Source organism: Urtica dioica, chromosome 9, assembly GCF_054948205.1.
Source record: "Urtica dioica subsp. dioica isolate 48M chromosome 9, U.dioica_male_clone48M_v1_H2, whole genome shotgun sequence".
Lineage (NCBI taxonomy): Eukaryota > Viridiplantae > Streptophyta > Magnoliopsida > Rosales > Urticaceae > Urtica > Urtica dioica.
This window is the reverse complement of record NC_142764.1, coordinates 18905037-18931193: the sequence shown is the minus strand read 5'-3', so window position 1 is coordinate 18931193 and position 26157 is coordinate 18905037. Positions and strand designations below refer to the sequence as shown.

General features: G+C 38.0%; 4 protein-coding genes across 5 annotated transcripts; 2 read left to right on the top strand and 2 right to left on the bottom strand.

Moving 5' to 3' along the window:
• The first annotated feature begins 6879 nt into the window (after window positions 1–6879).
• LOC149385508 (uncharacterized) lies at window positions 6880–10130 on the top strand. Its single transcript, XM_089626348.1, has 6 exons — window positions 6880–7118; window positions 7378–7999; window positions 8058–8459; window positions 8560–8610; window positions 8727–8910; window positions 9976–10130. The coding sequence occupies exons 1-6, from the start codon at window positions 6880–6882 to the stop codon at window positions 10128–10130; spliced, it is 1653 nt and encodes a 550-aa protein (XP_089482474.1).
• Window positions 10131–12701: 2571 nt separating this feature from the next.
• LOC149385507 (O-Glycosyl hydrolases family 17 protein) lies at window positions 12702–15508 on the top strand. The gene is made up of 3 exons (XM_089627302.1): window positions 12702–13214; window positions 13637–14150; window positions 14737–15508. The coding sequence occupies exons 1-3, from the start codon at window positions 12862–12864 to the stop codon at window positions 15346–15348; spliced, it is 1479 nt and encodes a 492-aa protein (XP_089483428.1). The 5' UTR covers window positions 12702–12861; the 3' UTR covers window positions 15349–15508.
• Window positions 15509–16526: 1018 nt separating this feature from the next.
• LOC149385506 (uncharacterized protein At4g26485-like) lies at window positions 16527–17847 on the bottom strand. Its single transcript, XM_089624931.1, has 3 exons — window positions 17489–17847; window positions 17198–17396; window positions 16527–17029 (listed from the first exon to the last, which is right to left on the bottom strand). Exons 1-3 carry the CDS (start codon window positions 17781–17783, stop codon window positions 16750–16752), a joined length of 774 nt encoding a protein of 257 aa, XP_089481057.1. The 5' UTR covers window positions 17784–17847; the 3' UTR covers window positions 16527–16749.
• A 4318-nt stretch (window positions 17848–22165) lies between these two features.
• Window positions 22166–24672, bottom strand: LOC149385505 (DNA-directed RNA polymerases IV and V subunit 4-like). Of its 2 annotated transcripts, none has more exons than XM_089626078.1 (11): window positions 24519–24672; window positions 24284–24376; window positions 23899–23967; window positions 23711–23776; window positions 23491–23589; window positions 23293–23404; window positions 23122–23199; window positions 22969–23002; window positions 22810–22878; window positions 22637–22737; window positions 22166–22545 (listed from the first exon to the last, which is right to left on the bottom strand). In XM_089626078.1, the coding sequence occupies exons 2-10, from the start codon at window positions 24366–24368 to the stop codon at window positions 22648–22650; spliced, it is 702 nt and encodes a 233-aa protein (XP_089482204.1). In that variant the 5' UTR covers window positions 24369–24376; window positions 24519–24672; the 3' UTR covers window positions 22166–22545; window positions 22637–22647. The 2 variants fall into 2 exon arrangements, with proteins under 2 accessions (XP_089482204.1, XP_089482203.1); XM_089626077.1 differs by having other exon boundaries at window positions 22167–22545; window positions 24284–24370; window positions 24516–24655.
• Between the last annotated feature and the right edge of the window lie 1485 nt (window positions 24673–26157).

Genomic DNA, 26157 nt, shown 5'->3' with positions numbered 1-26157 from the left:
AGTAACATGTTTTCATTACAGTCACTACAACAAATACGACATTTACCGACGATTTATTTCGTCGCTAAAAACCCCGAAATCGTCGCTAAATCTCTTTAGCGACGATTTTAGCGACGATAATAATCGTCGCTAAATATGCGTGCCTAAATCTATTTAGCGACGATTTTTTCGTCGCTAAATATTTACCGACGATATTAGCGACGATAATGTCGTCCCTAAATGTCGTGACGAGAAGTTTTTTTCCATTTTGAAACAGGAAATTAGCGACGACTTTGTCGTCGCTAATTCACGCGCGAAAATTTCCCGCGTGAATTAGATTACTTATGTGTAATAATATTTAGCGACGACTTTGTCGTAGCGACGACTTTGTCGTCGCTAATTATTATTATTTGTTATTATTTTTTTTTTCGTCGTTAATTATTTATTTTTTATGGTTTTTTGTTTATGAAATTCTAAAATGAAAAATCAAATAAAAACTAAATTATATTATCCAAATCAAGAAATATATAAAATCCGATTACGTACGTTTTCGGTTATCGAGAAATATGTAAATAATAATCTACTATACACAAAATTTCTAATAAAAAACTACTCGCGACGTTTGCTTTGTCGTCCCGCCGCTCGTTTTCCTCCTCCTCGACGTGAAACGCTCTTTTGCTGGCGCTGAAGTTCTGCAGGCTGCGGCGTCGGAGTAGACTGACTTGGTCCGCCGGGCGTCGTCTGCTGGCTGGCGTCGGGAGTCCTCTGCTGGCCGCCCGTTGGAGTGTGGACGTCGGGCGTCGGAGTGTGGACGCCGGCCGTCGGAGTCTGCTGGCTGTGGGATGACGGAGCCTGCTGCGAACTCTGCGGAAATTGGGACATGACGGGCTAAGAAGTCATCCCCGCCTCCGCTGCCTCCAGCTCCTGTAGCCGCAGCCATCTGAAATTCAAAACAAAATACGATCCTACCGAAATTTCGGCAGAACCTCCCCTATAAACTTAACAACCCGGCATCAGCCTTTAACTTTAAAACATGCATAGAAACATCCTAAAACTAACAATAAATCCAACCTCAGTGGTTCGATCATTTTTAAATCTATAAACAACTAATTAATTTCACATTTTTAGTCATTTCTAACAAAAATTAAATCCAATTTCAATTTCAATCCATAACCAATTAATTAATTTCACATAAACTACCTAATTTTCGTTAAACTAATTCATTAATTTAAGTTTGTTACCTTTAGAGAATCGGTTAGTAATTACCTTTAAACTAATTCGTTAAACTACCTTTAATTCATTAATTCATACATAAACTACACAAACTTAAACAATTTTAAATTTTCTAATCGTAATTAACAAAATTACATTTCCTAATTTATTAATCTCTAATCTACTATACTTATATACATAATTAATCTCTAATCCTAATTTACAATTTTAAATTATCAAACATCCTAAATTATATCGTAATTAAATCCTAAATACTAAATTATATCCTAAATACTTATATCCTAAATAATTATATATATCATTATAACTAATTATATATATAACTAATTATGTAAATACTTATATCCTATATAATTATAACTAATTATATAAATACTTATATCTATATACTAAATTATGTAATTATATAAAATATAACTTATATATATATATAAATATTTATAACACCAAAATAAGCATAATATCACAATTTTTATAACTAATTCATACAATTCCATTTATTTATAACTAATTTAAATAATTTAAATTACCTAATATAAATAACTATATACTAATTAATACAATTCCATTTATTTATATAAAGTTATATATATAAATAACTAATATATATAACTAATATATTAATTATATAAATAACTAATATATATATATATATAAAGTTATAAATAAAAAAAAAAACTTACCGGGGAGTAGAGGACGGTGGACGAGGACGAGGAAGAGCAGCGCAAGCTGCCGGACCGGGGCGGACGAGGACGAGGACGGCGTCGGTGGTGGAGCGGCGACGGCGTCGGCGGCGGAGCGGCGGCGGAGCTGCAGACAGGAGAGAGATGTGAGGAGAGAGAGAGATGTGAGGAGAGAGAGAGAAGTGAGGAGAGAGAGACTTACCGGGGAGGTAGAGATCGGCGTCGACGGCGTCGGCGACACACGGCGGAGGAGGCACACGGCGGAGGAGGAGAAAACAGAGAGAAAAAATTCGATTTTAGGGTTTGGGAGCGAATGAGGGAACTGATACGCGACCTGGTATTTAAAGACATTTACCGACGATTAACTCGTCGCTAAATGTTTAAAATTCGTAGCTAAATGAACTTAAATTTTCAGTTCATAAACCAGGCATTTAGCGACGATTTACTCGTCGCTAATAGATTTTTTACACATTTAGCGACGATAAAATCGTCGCTAAATCATTTCATTTAAATTATTTTGGGGGGATTTTTCCCTCTTTGAATTTCGTTAAATTTCGAAATTAATTCCAAACTATTAGCGACGATTTAATCGTCGCTAATTGTTTCCCCGCGAACTTAGCGACGAATTTACACATTTAGCGACGATAAATTCGTCGCTAATTATCTTTACCGCCAAACTTTAGAAGTTTTGGCACCAAATAATTAACGACGGAATTATCGTCGCTAAAAGGTTGATTAGCGACGAAAAATTAGCGACGATTTAGTCGTCGCTAATACTTCCGTCGCTAAATGTCATATTTCTAGTAGTGAGTATTATAAGTGTAAACAAACTACGTGATATAAGTGTAAACAAACTACGTAAAAAATTTGGAGTCATAGGCAAAGTGAAAATACTTTAATACGATAGATGTCAGTTGCGAAACTGTAGTTGTTGTATAATGACGGTAGGCTTCTGCCGTAGTTGCTAAATCGTTTTCTGCTAAATAAGCTTCGGAGTCGGAACACTTATCACCAAGAATCCCTCAGCCAATGTCATAGTGCCACACTGAGTCACCGGCCACGAGTCCTCTGACAATAGCCACTAATAATGCCAAGACCTTATCAAGCACTAATCGTGGCCCATGTCCTCGCACCAATCAAGACCAGAGTCCCCACCCCCAAGACTATATCACACTCCTCGACCAGGGAGTCGCTGACGTGCCAGCGCTTAGGTGCCTCGCGCCAGCCTTTGCCCGCATGCATCTAATCGTGTCACGCTTGTGCCGTGCACAAGCCAATGCCAATGCGCCTTGCGCCACACTCATGTGTGGTCCCAGCGCGCCATGCTAAGTCTTCGCCCCAAGAATCCCCGGGGAGCCAATGCCAAGGAACCTCACGCCAACCTTTTCTCAAACTAAGAAAACTTTAAATAAAATAATTTCATAATCAAAGACAAATAGATTCGAAATAACGAAGACGGTGAAGATTGAATACCAAAGTATTCAGGTTGGTGTCAAAACTCTCCTCACAAACGCTCGTTCCCCCCTCTCCCTCAAGCTCTTTAGACCTATTAAAAATGTGAAAATGCCTATCTAGGTTGAAACTTGAAGCTCCCCTTCATTAAAAAATAAATGGATTTTGAAATAGCTTTTTGAGCCGGCAACATCATTTAACCATTATCAACTTGACTTGACCATGGGCAACTTGACTTGATTATGTGTTTTCTCTTCGCTCACTTAGATCTCGTCGTCCTCACTCCAAGTTTGCACCATTTTTCTCGCCTGCCTCTCAACCATGACGCTATGCTTCTCACCTATTTCCTTGCTGTTGGTCGCCGCTTTTTTCACGGTCCTTATATGAAGATGGTGGAAACTGTGTCTTTTGTAAGGAAGATCTTGCAAGACCTTGCATTTTGATGGTCAGGAGTCACTTGGTGGTTAGCGTCAGTGTGGATAAAGAATTAGGCAGTTGAGGGACGTGGGTGGCGCACTTCACTGGCATTTGTGAGCCTTGGCGAGTGGTTGGATTTCTATCCTTTTTATATATATTTTCACCCTTTTTATAATGAGTTTAGCTTAAGTTACGTTTCATGTTATGTTAATATTGTGATATTTGAATATTGTTGGCTTTGCATTATTATATTCTTACCATGGCCTTTTGTTATGAAGATAGAGTAACCATCTTTTAGGGTCTTGTCGTGGTGTATATGCTGGAGTTTTATATGTACACATATATTTGGAGGTCTTTTCCCGCGGTCTATGACTCTCTGGTATTTGAGTTCATCCATTAACTTTTCAATATGTTATGCATTGTCTTTGTCTTCCTGCTTCTTTATTGTGTGTATATGTCTTTGTTTTTCTAATATCAGCTAAATATGGATTTGGTTGACGAAGATGCGATTTCTATTATATGCAATCTTTCTCTCGTAGCAATGTTTTGGATGAAATTACACGTTGAATACTTGAAAGGGACTAAAGGGCATATTTGGTTGAAAATGAAAAGTAGAACGTGAATCGGAATGAGAATGAAAAGCTATTCTAATGTTTGGTAATTATTTTTAATCAATAAAAAATCAGAATGAAATAAATTAGTAATTGACAATAATAGCCGTATTTCATCTTTCCCAAAAGTTCAAAGCCATGGAAATTGAGAAGACGATATAAAGATATAACAAAATTAGGAAAAAAAAAAGCCTTAACGTTGGCCATTCGAGGAAGGGAATAGGCGATGATCTTGCAACGTCACATTGCTTTTCATAAAGAAAAACCACCAATTTGCATTTTTTTTCGCATTTGCTTTGCATTGTGCATGGGAAACTTTATAAAGTACGTGGCTTTCACAAACCAAAGGATATAAAAGTAGCTTATATCAACTTATCACATATTAGAAATACTAACATATAATTAGAGTTGAGGGTTTTTAAATAAACGGCCAATGATCTTATTATTTAGATACCCCACGAATTGGGCTATGCAATGCTCTCTTTTTTTCTTTCTTCTTGTGCTCAGTTATGATATTATTATTACACAATGGGTAGTATTATTAGGATAAATTTATTGTCTTGTATATATGATCACATGCTTAATTTAAGCAAATAATGGGTATTAATAAATGTTTCCCTCACATACACATGCAATCCATTACTATCACTACAAAAAAATTGCTATATAAAACATCACTGCTAAACTTTATCCCACAAATTTGTAAAGGTAAAAGGTTTTAAGCAGAATGGACAAGCTTTAATTTCATTAATTGTCTTTACTCTTTGCTTAAAGGCAAAGGTGTGTGTGTAGTGTCGTTAACACGTCAACCATGCCGAAAGATTTCATTGCATATTTTATTATTGTATTATTTCCTTTGTCATATTATTATTCAAGACCCTAATCACGTTTGGACCCATTTCAAGCCAACATGATTTCTTAGTTTTTAATTTTTTTTAGCTTCCATGATTTACATACATTTTTGTTTTCCCTCACCAACCCAAATAGCATATGAGCGTTTTAGATCTACCCCAATATATTAAAGAGAAATTACCTCATCTACTACCAATACAATAACTTTTTCCAATTTCCCACCAAAACCATAATTTGGACAAAAATGCCACTAACTCAAATGTACAATTACCCTTTTACCCTCCACTTAAATTTTTCTTACAATCCACACCAACTCTCCATATCCCGCTCATATCTCACATTAATCCATGACTCTCTCTCTCTCTCTCTCTCTCTCTATCTCTCTCTCTCTCTCCGTCGGTCTCTAAAACCCTCGGCGTCTCTACCCCCACGACACCCAAACGTCACGCAGAGCCAAACGCCCACGAGTTCGTCGTCCAAGACCAACCCGCGCAGAAGATCGTCGTCCAAGACCAGCCCGCGCAGAAGATCGTCGTCCAAGACCAGCTTGCACACAAGGTTTGTCTCGCATTTCTTCATTTCCCATAAATTTTGTGGTTCAAAAAGTTCAAGTTCTATATAATGTTGATAGTTTAAAGAGATTTAAATGTTCTGTTTGGTATGGATATGTTCACCAGTTTAGTATGAAATCGTCAACAGAGTTCATCAATTGTTGACTTCAGATGTCAATAGTGGACGTCATTGACATCTAAAGTCAACAAATAATGATTTTATTGACTTCAGATGTCAACAATGGACGTCAACTGTTGACATCTGAAGTCAACAAATAATTAATAACTCTGCCTATGCTTTTTGTACGCAGTGATGGCGGCTATTTATTTATTATTCAAGCACAGTGGAACTTGGGTTGAACCTGATTGTTATCATGAGAATGGATCTTTCGGAATCATGGTGCCGTATGAAGTTAACTTCGCTAGTTTGATGCAAATCATTTACGCGAATTTGGGCAAACCACCATCCACTCATACCATTGGTGTTGCATATGCGATGGCTGGTGCCATGAAACCTGTTGAGATAACCAACGACGCTACGTTAGAAGATTATTTATATTTGAGGAAGAGGAGAGAAGATGACACGGAGAAATTACAATTGATATTGGAAATAAATGAAATTCCATCCGGGCTCGACTCTCCAGGGGTTGGATCCACTCGCAACAGCCGTGATAGTGGTTACGTTGGAAACCCGCCTAGAAGAGTTTCCGACATGCCATCCATACCCGAGGAGGGGTGTGGTTCGGTTCCAACTCCTGATTCGGTAATTCGTGGTACGTTCGGATTGGATGACATTAGGTTGTCAGACTTTGAGACACAACGACAACAACAACAATAACGACAATGCTCTCCACCACGAAACTCGCCTCCACCTATAAATTCCCGATCTCTCCTCCACCACGAAACTCACCTCCTCCACCACGCAACTCCCCTCCTCCACCACGATCCCCTCCTCCACCACGCAACTCCCCTCCGTCACCACGATCCCCTCCTCCACCACGCAACTCCCCTCCTCCACCCTCACAAAACTCCCGTCATTCATCACCGTCTACGCCGAATTCACAGAGCGTCCCAAGTTCATCTACTAGGAAAGGCGCAAACATGGATGAGGCTATTATTTTAGATGGTCATTCCCCCGTATTTATTGAGCGACATGCATTGTACAAGGATAAAAAGACTTTACAGAAACACTTGATGTTGTTCGCCATAAACAACAACTTCACGTATAAGATAAAGAACTCAGACAAAAACGCATTGCATGTTGTTTGTCTGGGAGAGCATTGTAATTGGGCTGTCCGGGCCGTGAGAAAGGCTAACACACCTATTTTCCAAATTAGAAGGTAAACTCTCTTTGTTGAATTATGTATGAAATTGAAATAGTGTAATTAGATCTATGTTTTTTGACATCTACTGTCAATTGTTGACATTTTATGTCAACAAACAGAGGGCTAATTACTCACAGATGTCAGTTGTTGACATCTGATGTCAATTGTTGACATCTGATGTCATTTGTTGACATCTGATGTCAATTGTTGACATCTGATGTCAACAAATGACATTAATGTTGAAACTAAGTTTGTTGTAATTTTCATGTTTTAGGTTCGACAACGACCACAGTTGTGCCCTGAACGTAAGACAAGGACGTCACCCGCAAGCAACGAGTACTTTAATAGGAGAGGTTGTGAAGCATAAGTGTATTGATCCAAGCGTGGGTATGTGCAAACCGAAAGAGATAATGAACTACATGCAAATGGATTACGGGGTGTCTATGTCTTACAAAAAAGCTTGGCGTTCCAGAGAGCATGCTCTAAAGTCCCTCTACGGCAATTCCATAGAGTCGTACGCATTCTTACCTAAGCTAAGGTACATGATCGAGACTAAGAATCCAGGTTCTTTATTTGACCTCGTCACTGGTGAGGGCGGCGTATTTATTAGTTTTTTCATGTCACTCGGCCCATGGAGAACGGGGTGGAAGTACGTAAGACCCGTGATTATCGTCGATGGTACTCATTTGAAGAACTATTACAAAGGAACGTTGTATACGGCGTGTGGGATGGACGGAAACAAACAAATTTTTCCACTAGCCTACTGTATTGGTCCTTCAGAGTCTAACGAAACTTGGATTTACTTCTTCGCCAAATTGAAGGATGCAATTGGGGAACGGGAAAAGCAAGTATTTGTATCTGATAGGCACGCTGGCATAATCAATGGCATCAAGACGGTATTTTCCGAACTGTGATCATGGTTTTTGCATGTACCATCTTCACGGTAATTTGAAGACTACTTTCAAGGGGATTACGAATGAGGTGAAGTGGAAATTTTACGGTGCCTCGAAGGCATACACTCAGTGGGAATTTGAAAGTTTCATGGTCATGTTGGACGCTGAAAATCTCGAAATACGACGATACTTAACTAATGATGTCGGGTATCAAAGGTGGGCACGATGCATGTTCAGGAGAAAGAGGTACGGTATCATGACGAACAACAACGCGGAAGCATTGAATGCATTAAATGTAAAAGCCAGACAATTTCCAGTTTCGAAGTTGATGGATTGGCTGAGAGAGAGAAGTATGAAATGGTTTTATGAACGTCGAGACGCTGCGGCAAAAACAAACACGCTCCTGACAAAAGTATACCAAGCCAAAGCAGACAAGTACATTGCATACGCTGTTCGAATGGAGGTAAATGGTTTCCGACTTGGTGAGGCCATCTTCAGTCGACGAGTTTGAGGTATGTTTCATGTTTTATACAAGATTTTGATGAAATTATGTTTTCTACTAGGTGAGGCCATCTTCAGTCAACGAGTTTGAGGTCGTAGACAGAGAGGGGATTGTATATGCTGTTAATTTAGAAGAGAGGACATGCTCATGTCGGCGATGGCAGGCTCATAATTTTATCTGTCCACACGCAATCGCAGCATGTCGAGTACGTAACCGTCAAGTTGATAGAACTACATTTCCGAGTTATACTCTACGGAGTATTTGCGAGCAACCTACGCAGGTGTACATCATCCTCATGGCGACATTTCGAGTTGGAATATTCCCCCCGAGGTGGAGAATATCAAAGTTCTTCCGCCTCAACACAAAGCACGTGCCGCCGGTAGGCCCAAAAAGAGAAGAATATCCTCTCAAGGTGAGGACATTATTAGGCGCAAGTGTACGCGTTGCGGGCAAATTGGCCACAATCGTCAAACATGCAACAGTGCTACTCCTTTGTCGACTCAATAATAGACTTCTTGATTTGATTTTAAACTTAATTTGTGATTTCACACCGTTTGTAATAACTAGATGTCAACAATTGACGTCCATTGTTGACATCTAATGTCAACAACTGATGAAAGAAATTGACATCTAAACTCTACAGAGTTCATCAGTTGTTGACATTAGATGTCAACAATTGACGTCCATTGTTGACATCTAATGTCAACAACTGATGAACTCTGTAGAGTTTAGACGTCAATTTCTCTCATCAGTTGTTGACATTATATTTAATATATAGTACTGGACACGTGATTATTTAACATATTTTTTGACGAAAAACTTGACGGAGAGATTAAAATTAATAAAATCGAAAGTTTGAATATCAGTCATTCAGATTTGAGAGTTCAAATACCGTATTGATATATAACTAACATAGTTGAAGAGATAAAGATGTCATTTATTTTATATTTTTTTGGACTTTATACGCAACATTAATAGTGTATATATATATATATATATATATTTTTTTTTTTGCTAGGAGACGCAACATTAATGGTAACCATTTTTGCTTCCCCCCCCACCCCACAAAAAGTAACCATTTTGACTACTATCAAGATAGATATTTCCTCCCAGTATATACCACACAGAACAGAACCACTAGCTAGTCGGTTTGGAACTTGAGAGTGATTGATGACATTAAATATTGTTGTTTGTGTCCTTACTATATAAAACCATCGTTTTCACTTCGTCACCTCTACTTACTGACCGTAGGTCCGTAGTTAGTGTGAAACCAAATGCGATTATATTCTTTTTTTTTTTTTTTTTTTTAATATAATGCCGTTATATTCTAATTCGACCAAAAATCGCATACCACCGCCACTAAGATTAAATGCATATATGTGAAAAGAGAAACAAATATACCATGTACTCGGGAGTTGAAAACATGTTGACTCATAAATTAGGATATCGACTACTGGATCAAGCTGGCTATTGGAAGGTATCGGAAGATCCGTGCCCGCCGGCGACCATTTCCGACTCAAGACGGACGGAAAGTTTCCGAGCCTTCAAGACGGAACTTCCGTGCTCACGGAACGCGGATTTCCGTCGACCGAGGTTGAACTTATCGGAAGGACGAGCTTCCAACCTCGTTAATGGCAGAGGAGATCTGGGCCGTTGGATTTTACATCCAACGGCCCAGATTTAAAAAAAACAAAAAAACAAAAAAAACAAAAACCCAAACCTGTTTACCAGGTTTACTTCCGCGTCTGTACCATGCCGAGTTCCATCACCTGTTTGGAAGGAACACTTCCGTCTGCCAGCTCACGGAAATCGGTACTCCCACGAGGCGCAATGGAGACACGGAATTCCGTCCTTCCGTGTTTCTCCCGTCCGAAAGCGCAGTAGTACTGGATAATATATTAATATTATTTAAATATCGATATTAATTTTGTTTAAAAAATCTACAAAAATAATACGAAATGTTTTTTTTAGTTAAATCAACTACAATAAACTAATAAAAAAAACAACAATAAAATTAAAACAAAATTACCTCTCAAGACGAGAATAAAAAATTACAAACTACGTTGACGTGTGAGAAATTTTCTAATCAATATAATGGGTACACAAGTCATCTTGAGTAAATAGAGAACATGAACAACATCATCATAAAAAAATCATTTTTATTTGTTTACTTATAAAATTATACATTAAAAGTCGAGCATTAATTTTTTTGGTCGAATTGGTAACGATTTTTCATGAAAATTCTGTATTTTTATAAATAAAGAAAGATTTAATTAATTTCTTAACACGTCAATTTATGTGTCAAATTAGTGACATGAAATACTTTGTTCAACTTAAAATACTGATTATTACCAAGTAACTGAACTTTACCAACAGTTTGAATAGACAAGCTGTCACTAACTTGGTCTGCGCCATTAAATGATTGTTGATCACTCATCTGAGATGCATCATTCGTGAGATGATGATTGGCTCCAGAGTCCATGTACTAGGTAGATTCAACGAAGTTATTTGGCGGAGAGTAATTCAAGAAAATCACATCAACCGAGTTTTCAGAGTAGTTCTGATCGAAACGATGGTAGCATTTAATTGCATAATGAACGTACTTTCCACAGACTTGGCAAGTTGACTTGTTGTTGATGATATAGTTATTGAATCATCATCCTCCACAATTGCAGTTGCCATTGTTGAAGTTGTATTGGTTGTTTGGCAGTGCAAGAATGTCTCTTCCACCCCCTCTGCCTCTGCCAGAGTTCATTCGCGGTAAAGGACTCCAATTGTTGTTGAATTTTGGCTTTCCTTTCTTGTTATTGCCAAATCTGCCATTAGCATAGTTTGCTTGAATTATAGAGTTGTCTTCAACAGATCTATGTTCTTCCAATCGATTATCAAACGTCATTAGTTGACTGTAGAGCTCATCAATCGATGGAAAATCACCTCGAGTTATGATGGATGTGCTCCAAAATGATTGTGACTCCATCTTCGAAGAACTTGTTAAGGCATGAATAACCTTCAATGATATAACCGAGGCCATTGGCAATGATTACGTTCTCGGGTTGAGTTTTCCAAAAGTAGTTCGTCTGTTCGAGTTTTACCACAACTGTTTGGTTGAACGAAGGCATTTGGAGATTCTTGGTAGAAATTCGCCATTGCGGAGTAGTTTGTGCTTGGCGATTATGCAGGGGCAACTGGATCTGGTTGGGAAGAAGGAGTAGGGGTAGTAGAGGGGTTTGTGGAAATTTTGGACTGAATTAGGGTTTGAGGTTCCGTCATTGATGGATCAGAGAGCTCTGACGTCGTGTAGAGAAAGATAATCTAATAACGAGAGAGAGAGAGAGAGAGAGAGAGAGAGAGAGAGAGAGAGAGAGAGAGAGAGAGAGAGAGGAAGAAGAAGAAGAAGAGTGAATGAGTTCTAACAGAATTCTGTTAGAGGTTTTGTGATTTTTATTAACGCTATTCAATCGCTTTCATAAGTTTTTATACATACAAGTGTCATGTACATTGCCACATCACTATTAATAAAAAATTTGAGCTACATCATGTTGAAAAAAATCACAAAAAATGATTTTTCATTAAAATTTAAAAAAAATTCGACGAAAAAAGTATACCTCTCGATCATCGATAAACCATGAGCAAAAAAAGTTACCGTTTATATTTTTAACCTTATCTTAGAACAAGTATGTACCGCGCATTATAGCGGAATAATTAATATATTTTAATCTAAAGGAAAAAATATATGGAAATATGTTCAAAAATATCTTTGTTTGAAAAAATGAATTTAAAGTTTTTTGGAGATATTTTTTTTATAATTGAGGAAAAAATTCGATACGCTTCAACGGTGTTTGTATCTAGGGTCTAATATATATTTTTTTTTATAAAAAAATATTAAAAAAATACTGTAGTATGAATAGTAACGTGTTTTGAGTTGTAGAGGATAGACAAGAAGGTAAGAAGAAAAAAAGAAAAAAGAGATGCATTTTTGTTGTTTTGCGAAGGGAAAATAGGTCGTATTCGCACTTTCACAGTTCTCCAGATTTTTATTTTTATTTTTAGAAAACTCCAGATATCTTCTTACACATTTTTTTTCTTAGAAAATATCTTCTTACAATTTACTATATGGTTCGATATTATCTTCATTTACTACATTATTACGTAGTAGTACTAATACATTATTTATTATCTAGTTTACTTCCCAAAAACGAGGGCACTTTAGCATAAATTTATATCAAATTACATTCTCAAATCCTCCCAAAACCCTCTCTCTCTAGACAATAACACAAAACACACTCTTCTCTTCTCATCTCTGTCTTTTTAAGGCGGTGAGTCCAAAAGAAAAAGAGAGAGAGAGAAAAAAAAAGAAAGGAAAATGTTGGAACCAAGATTATGGGTGTCACCGATCACATTGACGGTGTTAGTGATTTGTGCGGCGATCTTTCCGGCGGCGGAATCGGCGGTGGGAGTGAACTGGGGGACCATCTCGAACCACAGGCTGAGCCCGGCGACGGTGGTGAATCTGTTGCGGCTGAACAAGGTGAGCAAAGTGAAGATGTTCGACACCGACCCAGGCGTTCTGAGGGGTCTCGCCGGAAGTGGGATTCAAGTCATGGTCGGGATTCCCAACGAAATGCTGGCTCCGTTGAGCTCTTCCATCGACGCTTCCGATTCCTGGGTGCAACGGAACATCACTTCCTATATGGTCAAAGGAGGTGTTGATATCAGGTTTGTCTTCTCTTTTGGTTTCCTTATCTGGATCTGTTGTTTGTATTCGAATCAAAATATTGCTTTAATAACCAGCTATCAATTTGGTTGTGTTTTTTTTTCTTTTTTCTTTTCTTTTTATATGTGATTGGTGAAATTGGATTACTAAAAAAACAGGAGATTTTGTGCCTTAAAATAGCTAACCATATAGTTTTGTAAATAACTTACTCTTCGTTTGAGTGCCGACAAAGAAGATGATCAGCCATTATCAATTTCACAAGAAAAAGTTTGTGGTCATACTTGATATCATATGAAGATGAGCTATATATGTCTTTCCTTGCCAACTTATGTCCTAAAAGCTATACTGACCTAGATTGTACTATCAATAATAATAAATAAATAACAATTTAAAAGAGCAGAATTTTCCTTAATGTTTTTGGCAGGTACATTGCGGTGGGGAACGAGCCGTTCTTGTCGAGCTACGCGGGTCAATTCGAGTCTTACGTGATGCCGGCGATCCGGAACATTCAAGAATCTCTGAGCAGAGCGAGGCTGTCGAGCTACGTGAAGCTCGTGGTCCCTTGCAACGCGGACGCGTACGAGTCGGCGGTGCCGTCGCAGGGCTCGTTCCGGGCGGACCTGGCCCAAATCATGGCCGAGCTGGTCTCGTTTTTGGACACCAACGGCTCGCCGTTCGTGGTGAACATCTACCCATTCCTGAGCCTGTACGGGAACCCCGACTTCCCGCAGGACTACGCCTTCTTCGACGGGACCTCCCACGCCGTGCCCGACGGCCCCAACGTCTACACCAACGCCTTCGACGGGAATTACGACACCCTCGTCGCTTCGCTCGCCAAGCTCGGCTTCCCGCAGATGCCCATCGTCGTCGGCGAGGTCGGGTGGCCCACCGACGGCGCTCCCGGGGCCAACCTCACCGCCGCCAAGGCATTTAACCAGGTAAATCTCAGTTAGGTTAAACCAAAACTAACATTTTAAAGAACTAAACAGCCTAGTAAAAATTTCGGTGCTCAATTTTAGGGTATTTAGGTTATTAACCTTGAAAGTAGAGAGCTTTGTTGTATGCTCTTGAAAGTTGTAGGCTTTTTTATTTTACTATAATTAAACTTCATTTCAGTGGAGCTTGTAGAAGAGTGTATACTTGAAAGGAACTTTTTTTTTTTTTTTTTTGAAAAAGGCATTTAGCTGGATTACTTTAACCGAAAAATGTTGGTTAAAAATTAACAGAGATTTTTTTTAGGGTGTTCTAGTTAAATGGACGTTTGGGAAACTAACGGATTTGCAAAACAGCCAAAGATTCGTCTAAAACTAGTTAAATAGCCAAAATTTTAAAAAATGGTCTACCAATTGTCATTAAACCTTTTGACAAGAGATAAACTGCTTACTTATAGGAGCCATTATTTTTATTAATATTCTTAAAAAAAAACCATAAAACCTAATTTTGGCTAGTCTAAGGCTAGTTTCAAACGGCTATTTTGTGTGATTTGTTTCTTCATTATAACCGTTGCTTCATGGTTACAAGCAGGGGCTGGTGAGCCACGTGTTGAGCAACAAGGGGACGCCGCTACGGCCGGGGGTCCCGCCCATGGACGTGTACCTGTTCGGGCTCTTCGACGAGGGAGCGAAGAGCACTCTCCCCGGGAACTTCGAGAGGCACTGGGGCATATTCTCGTTCGACGGGCAGGCCAAGTACTCTCTCAACCTCGGCCTCGGGAACGGGGCTCTGAGGAACGCCAAGAACGTCGAGTACATGCCTTCGAGGTGGTGCGTGGCGAACCCGCGCACGGACCTGACCGACGTGTCGAGCCACATCAAGCTCGCCTGCAGCGTCGCTGACTGCACCACTCTGAGCGACGGAGGCTCGTGCAACGGGATCGCGCCCAAAGGGAAGGTCTCGTACGCCTTCAACAGCTATTACCAGCTCAAGAAGCAGAACGAAGAGAGCTGCGACTTCGACGGCCTTGGAATGGTCACCTTCTTGGATCCGTCGGTCGGGGATTGTCGGTTTCTCGTCGGGGTTTCCGATTCTTCTTCTTCTTATTCTTCTTCGTCTAAGTCTGGTTCCGGGCGTTATAGAAGGCGGTTGGTTATTTATTGGTTTTTACTTGCATTACTGGTTGGTGTATTATTAGTATAAAGGAAAAAGATTGTGTTTCTTAACTAGGTTATTTTTTTTTCCATGTCCCCTCTTAGGAGACCTAGGTATTAGATTATTATACGTGATTGAAGCAGGTGGGTTGATTGTATCGTATCGTATTGTATTGTATTATATTAAGATATTGTGAGCTTACTTGTGATTCAAGTTTGCTGTTCAAGCTCCTATCAATATTAATTTTGTTGATCAAAATTTATGTTATCCACTATGTTGGATTTTCTATGGTATATATTTAAGTTTGGCAAAGTAAATTGTAATAGTAATTCTAGTTAAAATTACAATAAGTTGTTCAAGTGTGGTTAAGATCCGAGATATTTAAGTCACTTTCCTCTCGCGCAAAAAAAAAAAAAAAAAAAAAAAAAAAAAAAAAAAAAAAAAAATCAAGTATCCGTTTAGTTTCGATTTTTGTGGATGCAAAATTATCGGATATTTTGGACGATTCCGACTTACTAGATTTTGGGAGATATTAGGACTCAACCAAATATAAATCTCAGTTTAATTCGTGGATTGACTTTTTTGTTTGGTTAATTCATGCAATTTTAATTTTTGTGCTCGTAGCTTGCAAACTGCTATATCTTTATTTGTTCAGAGTTAGTGAGAGCGTGTGTTTGCATTGACGTGCTTGTCAATCTTCGAGAGAGAATTGAGTGAAAGTGAGAGATTTCTCAGATCTACGAAGAGTTTAGATTGCAGATCCATTGAAAAAGTCAAAGTGAGATTTGAGAGGGAGTCGTCAAACCTAAGTCTTTTAACTTTGAATCTTGAGATAGTGGATTGCTTTCACCACCGAACGTATCAGTCTCCCTTGAGTAGATGTTTTATCACCGAGCAGTATTACCGATTTCGTGTGTCATTTATTGTTTTCTATTTGTGATTGCTTGTTTGATTGTTGATTTATTAATCCGACTAAAAATAATTAGTTGTTCAACAAGTTGTTTTAGCCGGTTGAACATCCATCTCGCACAACGTTTAGTAATTTCATACTCATTAAAAGCACGGGCTGATTCTCTTTTGTTTCACTCAAAGTTTGAATGGGTCTTGTTCAAGGACTATCAATCTCAGAAGATTAAAGTCATTGATAGAACAGACCACCAAAGCTAGTTGGAATTTGAATCACTTTTCAACCTCATTAAAGTTCTTCAAAAACTATACTAGTTAGATGGTACGAATCATTCCTTTGTTCTTAAGTTTAAGCCAACATCACGGTAAATGACAAACACTACAAAACCTATACCGTTTACAGCAACAAAACGAACATAAGCATTAAGAGGTTAAGTACTCAAAAGGATAGATTAAAAGTAGACTCCATACATATCCAAAAGTTTTTTTTTTTTTTTTTTCTTCTCATAATTGAGAAAGAGCATAAATGGGATGTTTTGATCATCAAGTTTTAAGCTTGAAGGTGTAGGTGGCGCAAAGGCCGAGGCGAAACGGTTGATCGGGGTTGGGACCGTGGGCTCTCTTGCTTTCGTAGCCAGGGTAGTCCGCTTTGCGAAACGGGTAGGTCCCGCAGAGGACGAGCCCGATCTTCTCGGCCTTCCTCTGCAAATCCCAATCATCGTACGGATCGCCTCGCTTGTGTGTCACGTGAATCTCTCCCCCTTCTCTCCTCAGCAGCGATTTCGCACTCCTCATGAACTCCTTCACCAGCGTCTTGTTCATCCTAAAAAAAACACGCTTTCATGAGATCACAGTCAAGAAACGATTCCGGCTTCGAAACAATCAAGCGTGTCGTGATTCTAATCTCGATCGGAAACAGTCAAATGAAGTGATCAATTTGATAGATTGACAGTGAATTGATAGAGAAAGAGAGAGAGAGAGAGAGCTGAACTGGATCTGGCAAGAGTTGTCCTCAGGGAAGTGAAAGCCGACGTGAGGGAAATTGTAGACGATGCGATCGAACCTGTGAGTCTTGAGGAAGAAGTGTTGGCTCATCTCTTTGGCGTCCACGCCGTGGAGAACCACACACCCTCGCTCTTGAAGCTCCATCACGTTCGTACCTCCGTTTCTGTACTTGACCTCTATCTTCTCTGATCAAAACAATCACCACCAGAAACCATTGTTTATGAGATAGAAAGTGGAATCCGAGTTTCCTAAGCTATTACAGCAATAAAGCGCTTACCGAGAGTGTCGAGCGAAGTGGCCACCATATTTCCGGCGTAACCAAACGCCCGGGCTAGAGCTACCGAGAAAGAGAAGTCTCCGTCTCCGATCAACAGGATTTTCTGCTTTGACGAATAGTGGTTTATCCTTTTCTCTTCTTCTTCTTCTTCTTCTTCTTCCTCCTCTTCCGAGTCGGAGTCTGAACTGTAATCGTCTTCTTCATCTTTCTTGTTGTAGTATTGTTCTTGTTCAGCCATATGAGCAGGGTTTTCCTGTTTGTTTTCTCTCTTCCTTGTTGATACGCACAATGACATTGACACACCACACTCTTTCTCTGCAATAAAAGCTATTTACATATAAAAAAGGAAAAGTGTTGGGATGACTCAGTATAATCGACTTTTTAAATCTATTGGTCCCTTTAATTGATATTTTATTATCTGCTCCCATAAGAGCAGAGTACATATCTAGCCATTTACAAACTTTTTTTTTTTTTGAATGTCACGGATTTTCCATTAAAATTGGGCAAAAACCCATCAATACAGGAGAAAAACACCTTAGTACATGGATCACATCAAACTTAAGTCGAAATGAAACTAACACTAAGTTCCGATAATCGCACGTTTTGTGCATGCTTCCGACAAGAGGAAGAACGACGAGCACAATAATCGAGCACACATAGGGCTCTTTCAACAAAACCAAAATTGGTGGATGGAAAGATCCACTCAACCTTGGTCCGATGACCACGAAGAAGATGCCTCTTCAACCTGTATAGAACAAAATCTAACAGGAAATCCACAATGGGATAGTGGACGACGGCTAATCCATCTCCAAAATAAACCAAGCCAAACAAAACACAACAACAAAATAAAAGAGTCACAAATCTATTAAAAGCAAATCCACACCGCAGGGTCCCCGTCGCTGGCTTCGGGAAGCAGCGCCACAACTCCCCCGCCGAGGATTGTCGCCGCACCGACGCCATCATCGAGGAGTCACGCAGCAGCAGCGGCATCGTTGGCGCCAACACCGAAGACCCGTACCGCACACTGCTACTGCTGTTCACACAAACCAGGCAGGAGATTGGGGGAGCAGACCTCTCGATGTCCAAGATCGACGCCGCGGAGAGCCCGACCGCAGACAACACCCCAAGACGAGCGGCAGAGAAGAGCTTCCGACACCGACGATTGAGACGACCACGCGCCACCCAACGACAGAAGCCCGAGGAAGCTCCGGAAGGGAGGAAGCGAGGTCGTGAGGCCCTGACCCAGGCGGTGAAGAGCGGCGGAGCTGCGGAGCCGGAGGAAGCTGGAACAGATCTGAAAAAACTCAGATCTGGAAAAGAAAAAAACAAGAAAAAACTAAAAAAAGAGAAGGCTCTAAAGGCTCCCTCCAGGTCGGATCTCACCGCAGCAGCGGCGGCCGGGTCCTGGAGGGGCGGCGGCGGCGCCTCTAGCAACTCTTAGGGTTTGCTGGTTTCCCCTTTTGGTTTCACGTTTGGAGAGAGAGAACTCAGCCATTTACAAACTTGAAATTGTAATATAGCCATAGTTTGGATAATTTTGGTTATTAGCCACTTCAATTTATTATCTAATGTTTAAAGACTCTACTACCCATCTTGCCCAATGACACAAATATATGAGAACAAATAATTAAAAAACGAAATAAATTACAATAACTAAGGACGCGATTAATGAGGAAAAAATTTAAGCATACACACAACCACTTACACCATTTAAAAATGAAAACCAAACGTCAAACCCATTCTTTCCAAAAAAAAAAAATCACAGAAAAAGAAACCAAGCTCTAAATAAATCGCAAAAAACCAAAAACAATAGCTTGATGAACAGAAAGACAAAGCGTTCGAAAAAAAGGAGATTACGAACAATAACTGCATGTTAAAGGTTAAAAAAAATAGATTATGAAATCTTGTATTGGAAGTGGATTATGAAAGCTAGTTTTCCCTGGTTTTCCAATAAGAACTGTTCAAATATTGAATGTTTTTTTCTTACGACCTTGAAACTGAAACTGTAAAAAAAATATAAAAAAAATACATGATAATAAATGGTAATATAATGATAATACACGGCATCTATACACACTAAAAATGTATTTGAAATATGGTATTGCATAATAAATGGTAATATAATGTTGTTAACTCTTTTAATGATAATAAATGGTAATATAGCGATAATAAATGGTAATATATAGATAATAAATGGTAAGTCCATGATTTGTAAACTATCTCTAAATATAAATTGTCTCTACGAACGTGTGAAGCAAATTTATAACTGATTCTTAAAAAAAGCCAATAAAGTCGGTGTATATCTATTAATTATTTTAAGCGTGAATTTTTTTCTCTCTAAACTCGCAAGTTTTTTTTTTGGCTGAAAATCAAACGTTAATGCACCTAACTCTGAAAAACCGTTTATAGTTCAAAATATATCATGTAACGCCGATTTGAATCGTGTGAGTATTAATCGGAACCGATTCCTAAAAAAAAGCTTTTCAATTACCGTGTCTCAAATAAACAAAATAAATCCACGTACATATTGGTTATTAGATAAAATGTAATATGGAAAAGGTTAAAAAGGAGATTTCATCCTAAACTAATTAGCGCCATGTCATTAAAATGGCTAGTTTTCTAAAAAAACTGAAACGTATGACATATTGAAATCCATAAGTTTGTGTAGGTCTAGTTAGTTAGAAAACTCTTTTTTTAAATAGATCTCATTTTCACTCAAATCGTACAATCCATCACTTCTAATAATAATAATAATAATAATAATAATATAACACTTTTTTAAAAAATTAATAATAATAAACAGTTCAAACATATTAAACATCTAAATACAAGTCACAAAAAATAAACTTAAAACTCCAATGTAAACGGCTTTAAAATAATATAGAAAACGAACATAAATAATTCTCTTCAAGTGGAAATTGATACGGTGGTTTTGAAAAATTAATCGTTACTTGTCTCAAAATCTGTATGTTAGTAAATAATATTTTTTAGGCAACTAGCCCAGTAATCCAATAATTTATCATTTTTTTTAAAAAATAACACAAATTTTATTTTATTTAAAAAAAAAATAGCTCAAATTAACTCTTTAGTTCCCTAATTTAATTTATTTTGGGCCGGTTGACAAACTTGATCTAGAATCTTAAAAAGAGCCAGTAAAATTACTAGTTGTAATAATTTTTTTTATATTTTTTATGTTTAAAAATAAAAAACTTGTATATTACTTTTTACTTTGTTAAACTTTTTTTTTTCCTTTCTAAGAAAAATAGTCTATTTACGAAGAAACATCTTTTTATAAGAATCTAAAAAATCCACTATTAGAAAAATATTACACTTTAAAAACACTATTCTTATATTTTTCCCAAAATCGATACAGAAAAGGCTGACTAAGTTTGTAAATGCTTTTTAATTAGTTTTAACTTTAAAGTTAACAGCTCAGAACAAGGATATACTATGTAGGACCAAGGATCGACTTTTCAGGGGAACCGGCCGGGAACCACCGAACCGGAGAGGACCGAGAGGGTAGAGACAAAAACCCGTTTCATTTCTAGAAACCGAGAGAACACAGTCGAACTAGACAGGATTCCTTTGGACCATATTCCAGTCTATATAAGACCAATTTGGTCTCATTTTCGAGAAAACCTAGCTTCCCGATCCTCATTTTGACGAAACCCTTGACTGACGGAATTCGCTTCTCCGATAAAAGAGCTGCTCATTTCCCGGTCCAATTTCCCGATTTCCTTCACAAGCGGCGTGCTTCCCGTCGGATTCCGGTGGCCCTAAGCTTAATTTGTCAGTTTTCCGAGGAACCTGCGAGGTAAGTCACTCGGATTTCTCGAATTTGGGGTTTTTTTTTCTTTTCTTAATTTCGTGTGTTTGTTGACGAATTGATTATTATGATGATGAATATGTTGATTTGAGATGAGTGTGATGATTATGATGATGAATTGATGATTATGATTATGAATATGTTGATGAATTGATGATCATGAAGATGAATATGTTGATTTTAGACGAGTATGATGATGAATCGATGATGAATATGTTGAATTTAGATTATTATGATAATGAATTGATATGTATGATTATGAATATGTTGATGAATTGGTAATTATGATTATGAATATGTTGATGAATTGATGATTATGATGATGAATATGTTGATTTCAAATGAATATGATGATAAATTGATGATTATGATGATGAAATATGGCGTCCGACCCGGCATTGAAGTATTGCGAGCCCGTCAAAGGACGACCGAATGCAAGCAAATGCAAATTTTTCGGGTACATCATTGGCGGTGGTGAAATCACTCGTGTGAAAAATCACTTGGCGAACATAAATAAGACAAATAGTGTGAAGATATGCGATAAGATTCCTCATGAAGTATAGGAAGAACTGCGAGAGTTACTTTACGTACGCTCTCAAAAGAAGAAGTAACGCGAGCTGACCTCCGGAAAAGTCTAGGGGACTCTGACGAAGAAATAGACGTAAATGTTGTAATTAAAGTAAATTAGTTTTGCAAAATATGAAAAAATATGTTTATTTTTATAAAATATTTATCTGAATACCCTTCAATTTCCTACATTTTTGCCGGTTTCATCTACGGTAAGCGATTTTTTGCTGGTACTGATTTTTTTTTTTTTTTTATCTGAATACAGCTCAGTTTCCCCTCCGGTAAGCGATTTACCCTTAAAATTTAAGTCCCGGTACGATAACGGTAACGGTAAGACGACCATTGCGTAGGACCCATAACACAAGCTGGGAATTTTATTTACACCAAACAAAGTGTAAAAATTCCAGGATTGGTATAAAAAAAAAAAAAAAAAAAAAAAAAAAAATCTTACATGACCGTATGGTCTAGACAAAATCTCTACATTCAGAAACGCCACTCGTGGGCGGCTAAAGACAACGACACAGATTCGATTCCTGGGTGGGTTTAAAAAATAAAAAAAAAAGGAGCAAAAACGAGGCCGTCTCTGCAGAACTCAGCACAAAAGAAGACTACAAAATACCAGGCCCCAAAACCCAATTCCCAGGCTTCTCGATGTTAGTTGAGTCTGCGCTTGCATTACCAAAACGGAAAACCAATCAACCAATAAGGAGCAAAATGACTGTTTCTACTAACCATAGAAGCAAATGCAGCAATACCTTTAAATTCTTTATATTTCGGGGTTCAAAGCTGGTTGCTTTAGATTGGCTAGGTCGTCCAGAACCTTTTCGAGCGGTCCAGCGAGCCTTTCTTTCTTATCCTGCAACAGTAAAAGATTTTTAGTTCTGTAGCATCGAAGAAAATTCGGCACGGAGGCTAGAACAAAATTTACCTTCAAGGACGGGACGAGAGCGAAAACTTCATCAACGGTTTCTGGACAAACATCAGCGATCACACATATCTGGAACAAACATATTTTAAAATTAAAAAATCATGACATAATATATTTTTTTGAACCGAATTCCAAATGGTCAAGGCTTTAGACTGTAACCTCTCCATCCGTGACACGATACTTCTTGAGTCTCCTGAATCTAGAGTTAAGTGTTCAACACTATAGACTAATAATAAAATCTCTGCAAGGATACTCGAGACCAATATAAATGTAATAAAGTATGTGATGTCTCCGAGAATAATTCAAGGATACTCGAGAACTTGTCTGACGGACTTAGAGTTCGTGTAATTGCTGCGCTTTCTTGCATACTGAATTCCACTGTCAAATGATCTAAAAAACTAACAAAAAAACATTAGAACTGTCATATTAATTTAATTTCTTTTTCAATTGCAAGTTTAGAGCTGTCATATTTCCATAACTCACATAGGGCTTTTAACACTAGGATCCTTAGACAAGAAGGTCATCTGCTCCTGTATTCCCTGCAATATATCCGCAGCCTCGCAGGCCATCAAGCACGTGACATTCTTCGGAAAGTCTGCTCGTACAAGAAAAAAAATGGTTAAATAAACAACACTATCACCAAAATTAGCTTTTAACTGGTTAACGGAATCTATAACCCACCATCTCCAATTTTAAGGTCCATTGATGCTGCTGCTTTAAAATCAAAAGTTTTCACGTTGTTTGAGGCCTTTTCCCCTTTTCCAGCTGAACCCGCACCAGCTAAAAAATAATAACAATTTTATTTTGCAGATGCGAAATAGACACTTTGACATATCGGACTAGGATATCAATATAAGCTCTCGAACATCACAATTAAGAACTATATGAAAGAATATCAAACCTTTGGGAAATCTAGGTGCATCTTTCCCTGTTTTGGACGTGAAGTTCGTATCACCATTTTCTACGCCTATAGATACAATAACACCATCCATTACTTCCAAACTTAGACTTGAGCTATGGGTCCTATGACCCAGATAAAAAAAATACAGAGAAACTGGGTATAAGCCTATACAAAGAAAATCAACATACCTGAATCGAACTGAACTTTTTTCCCTGATCTTGACCTTGCTGGGGTATCATCTTTCCCCTTCAAGGGTGCTACAAAATCAATTCATGATACTTTTAGGATATTTATCTTCTAAACACAGAAATGAACAAAATTGGGAAAGAAGAAAACCCTGCAATGCTTGCATGTTGAAAATGACATGGTTAAAAACTTCGCATTGTGATTCTTCTAGTATGATTTCTCAGAAATTGTAAGCGATACAGAAAAATGTAATTCTTTGAGAGCAAAGCGATAATTCAACCGCATTAACGAAAATTTCTGATTATATATCAATGAATCGAACTTATTAAATTAGTAAACGATATGACAATTAGTGAACCTAGGAAAAACAGAGATAAAATTCCGAACCGTCTTTTCCAGCGGAGGATTTAAGCGACGATTTGGCTGCTTTCTTCTGCGGCATCGAGAACATTTTCCCTCCTTTCTCCGCCATCGCTACTTGTCACGACAGACAAACAAAAAAAAATACATAAACCCAAACAGCATTGCATTAAAAAGAAAAGGAATCCAAGACGATATACAAGAGAATGAAAAATATCTTCTTTTGTCGAAGCTAACAAGAGGAAAAAGAAAAGACTACCAGAAATTGAGATTTGACTGAGTAGTGCAAGGAATCAAAGGACGAAAGGCGTTTTTCTCGTGTTTTTGGCAAAACCCTGTAATGTTCTTCTTTGGTATTTATTTATTTATTTTACTCTTCGTTAGACAGTGAATTGAAAAAGAATCCTAACAACTCTGGGTCTAGCTCGTCTGGGAGTTTGCTCATTTTCTTTTTCATTTTATTTTGTTACGATATTGCCCCCGAAAAGATGTCAGTTTAATTTAGTAATTGCGTCATTGTAATAGATTTTTTTTTTTTTTTTTTTGGATATCCCAAGTTCCAACTGTAATAGTAATAGAGATCTATTGTAATGATAGTTTTATTTAGAGCATGCACAATGCATCTCTACTATAGAGCAATGATCGAAATACCGTTACCGTTATCGTTCCGAGCCTTCGAATTTACTGGTAACCCCCCGTACCGTAAAGGAATACCGGAGAAAGCGAGAAAAAAAAAAGAAAACCGGTACCGTTGAACTTACCGTTACCGTAGAGGAATACCGTCAAATATCGTATTTACCGAGGGGAATTCAGAAAAGAAATATACAAAAAACATACAAAGTACGTGGGATAAAATTCATAAAATTAAAAATAGTGTAAAATGTTTCAACACAATACGAAATTACAAACACAACAAAAAGTAAGTTTAATAACCAAAATGATAAAGTTCAACACAATCCACCAAATACTATTGTTCAACAAATTCAACATAGGAGGGATACAAATGACTACTCAAAGCGACCGTATGCAGCGGTCATACAGTAATCATACCAAGTCATATAATGAGCATATGCACTAAAGTACCTGTTCAAGTGATAGTCGTACTCATACTGAGATGAACCAACAGACATGGAGTGGAGGGGATAACCTGGAACTGGTTGCACCGTTTCGGGAGCGTAACTTGATGCATAGGAGTCCTGGTCGTTGTAACTGGAAGATCCGTCATCATAAGATGACTCTGTGCCTTGAGGACCAATTGATACCGATCCGAAGTTGTCAACAACGACTTTTTGTTCTTCTTTTTTACGACATTGCCTTGAAGTAAAGCTTGCATCTCTTCTCTCACTTCAGGAGGGACTTTCTCACAGAATTTGACACTCCTCGTTGGGTCTACATGGGCTAGGTGGTTTTTCACTCTCGTGATGCCGCCACCTCCCATAATGTGCTCGCAAAATATACACTTGTGGCCGCTACTTTTCCCGGGAATAGGTGTGCAATACTTCCTAACTGGGTCGGGGGCCGACATTCTTGCAACTTGTAATCTACAAATGAACAAATAACATTTACAAAATATCACTAACTAATAACATTTACAAGTCACAAAATTTCTTCATAAATCAATAAACAAGTTCATCATAATTCGTAACATTAATCATCACTAACTAATCACATAATTATCAAATAATTCGGATTAAATCCAAAAAAATTACAAACATCAACACAAAATTTCTAAAATAAAAAACAAGTCACAAAATTTCTTCATAAATCAATAAACAAGTTCATCATAACCTTAATCATCACTAACTAATCACAAATTAACCAAATAATTCGGATTAAATCCAAAAAAATTACAAACATCAACACAAAAACTCTAAATAAAAAACAAGTCACAAAATTTCTTC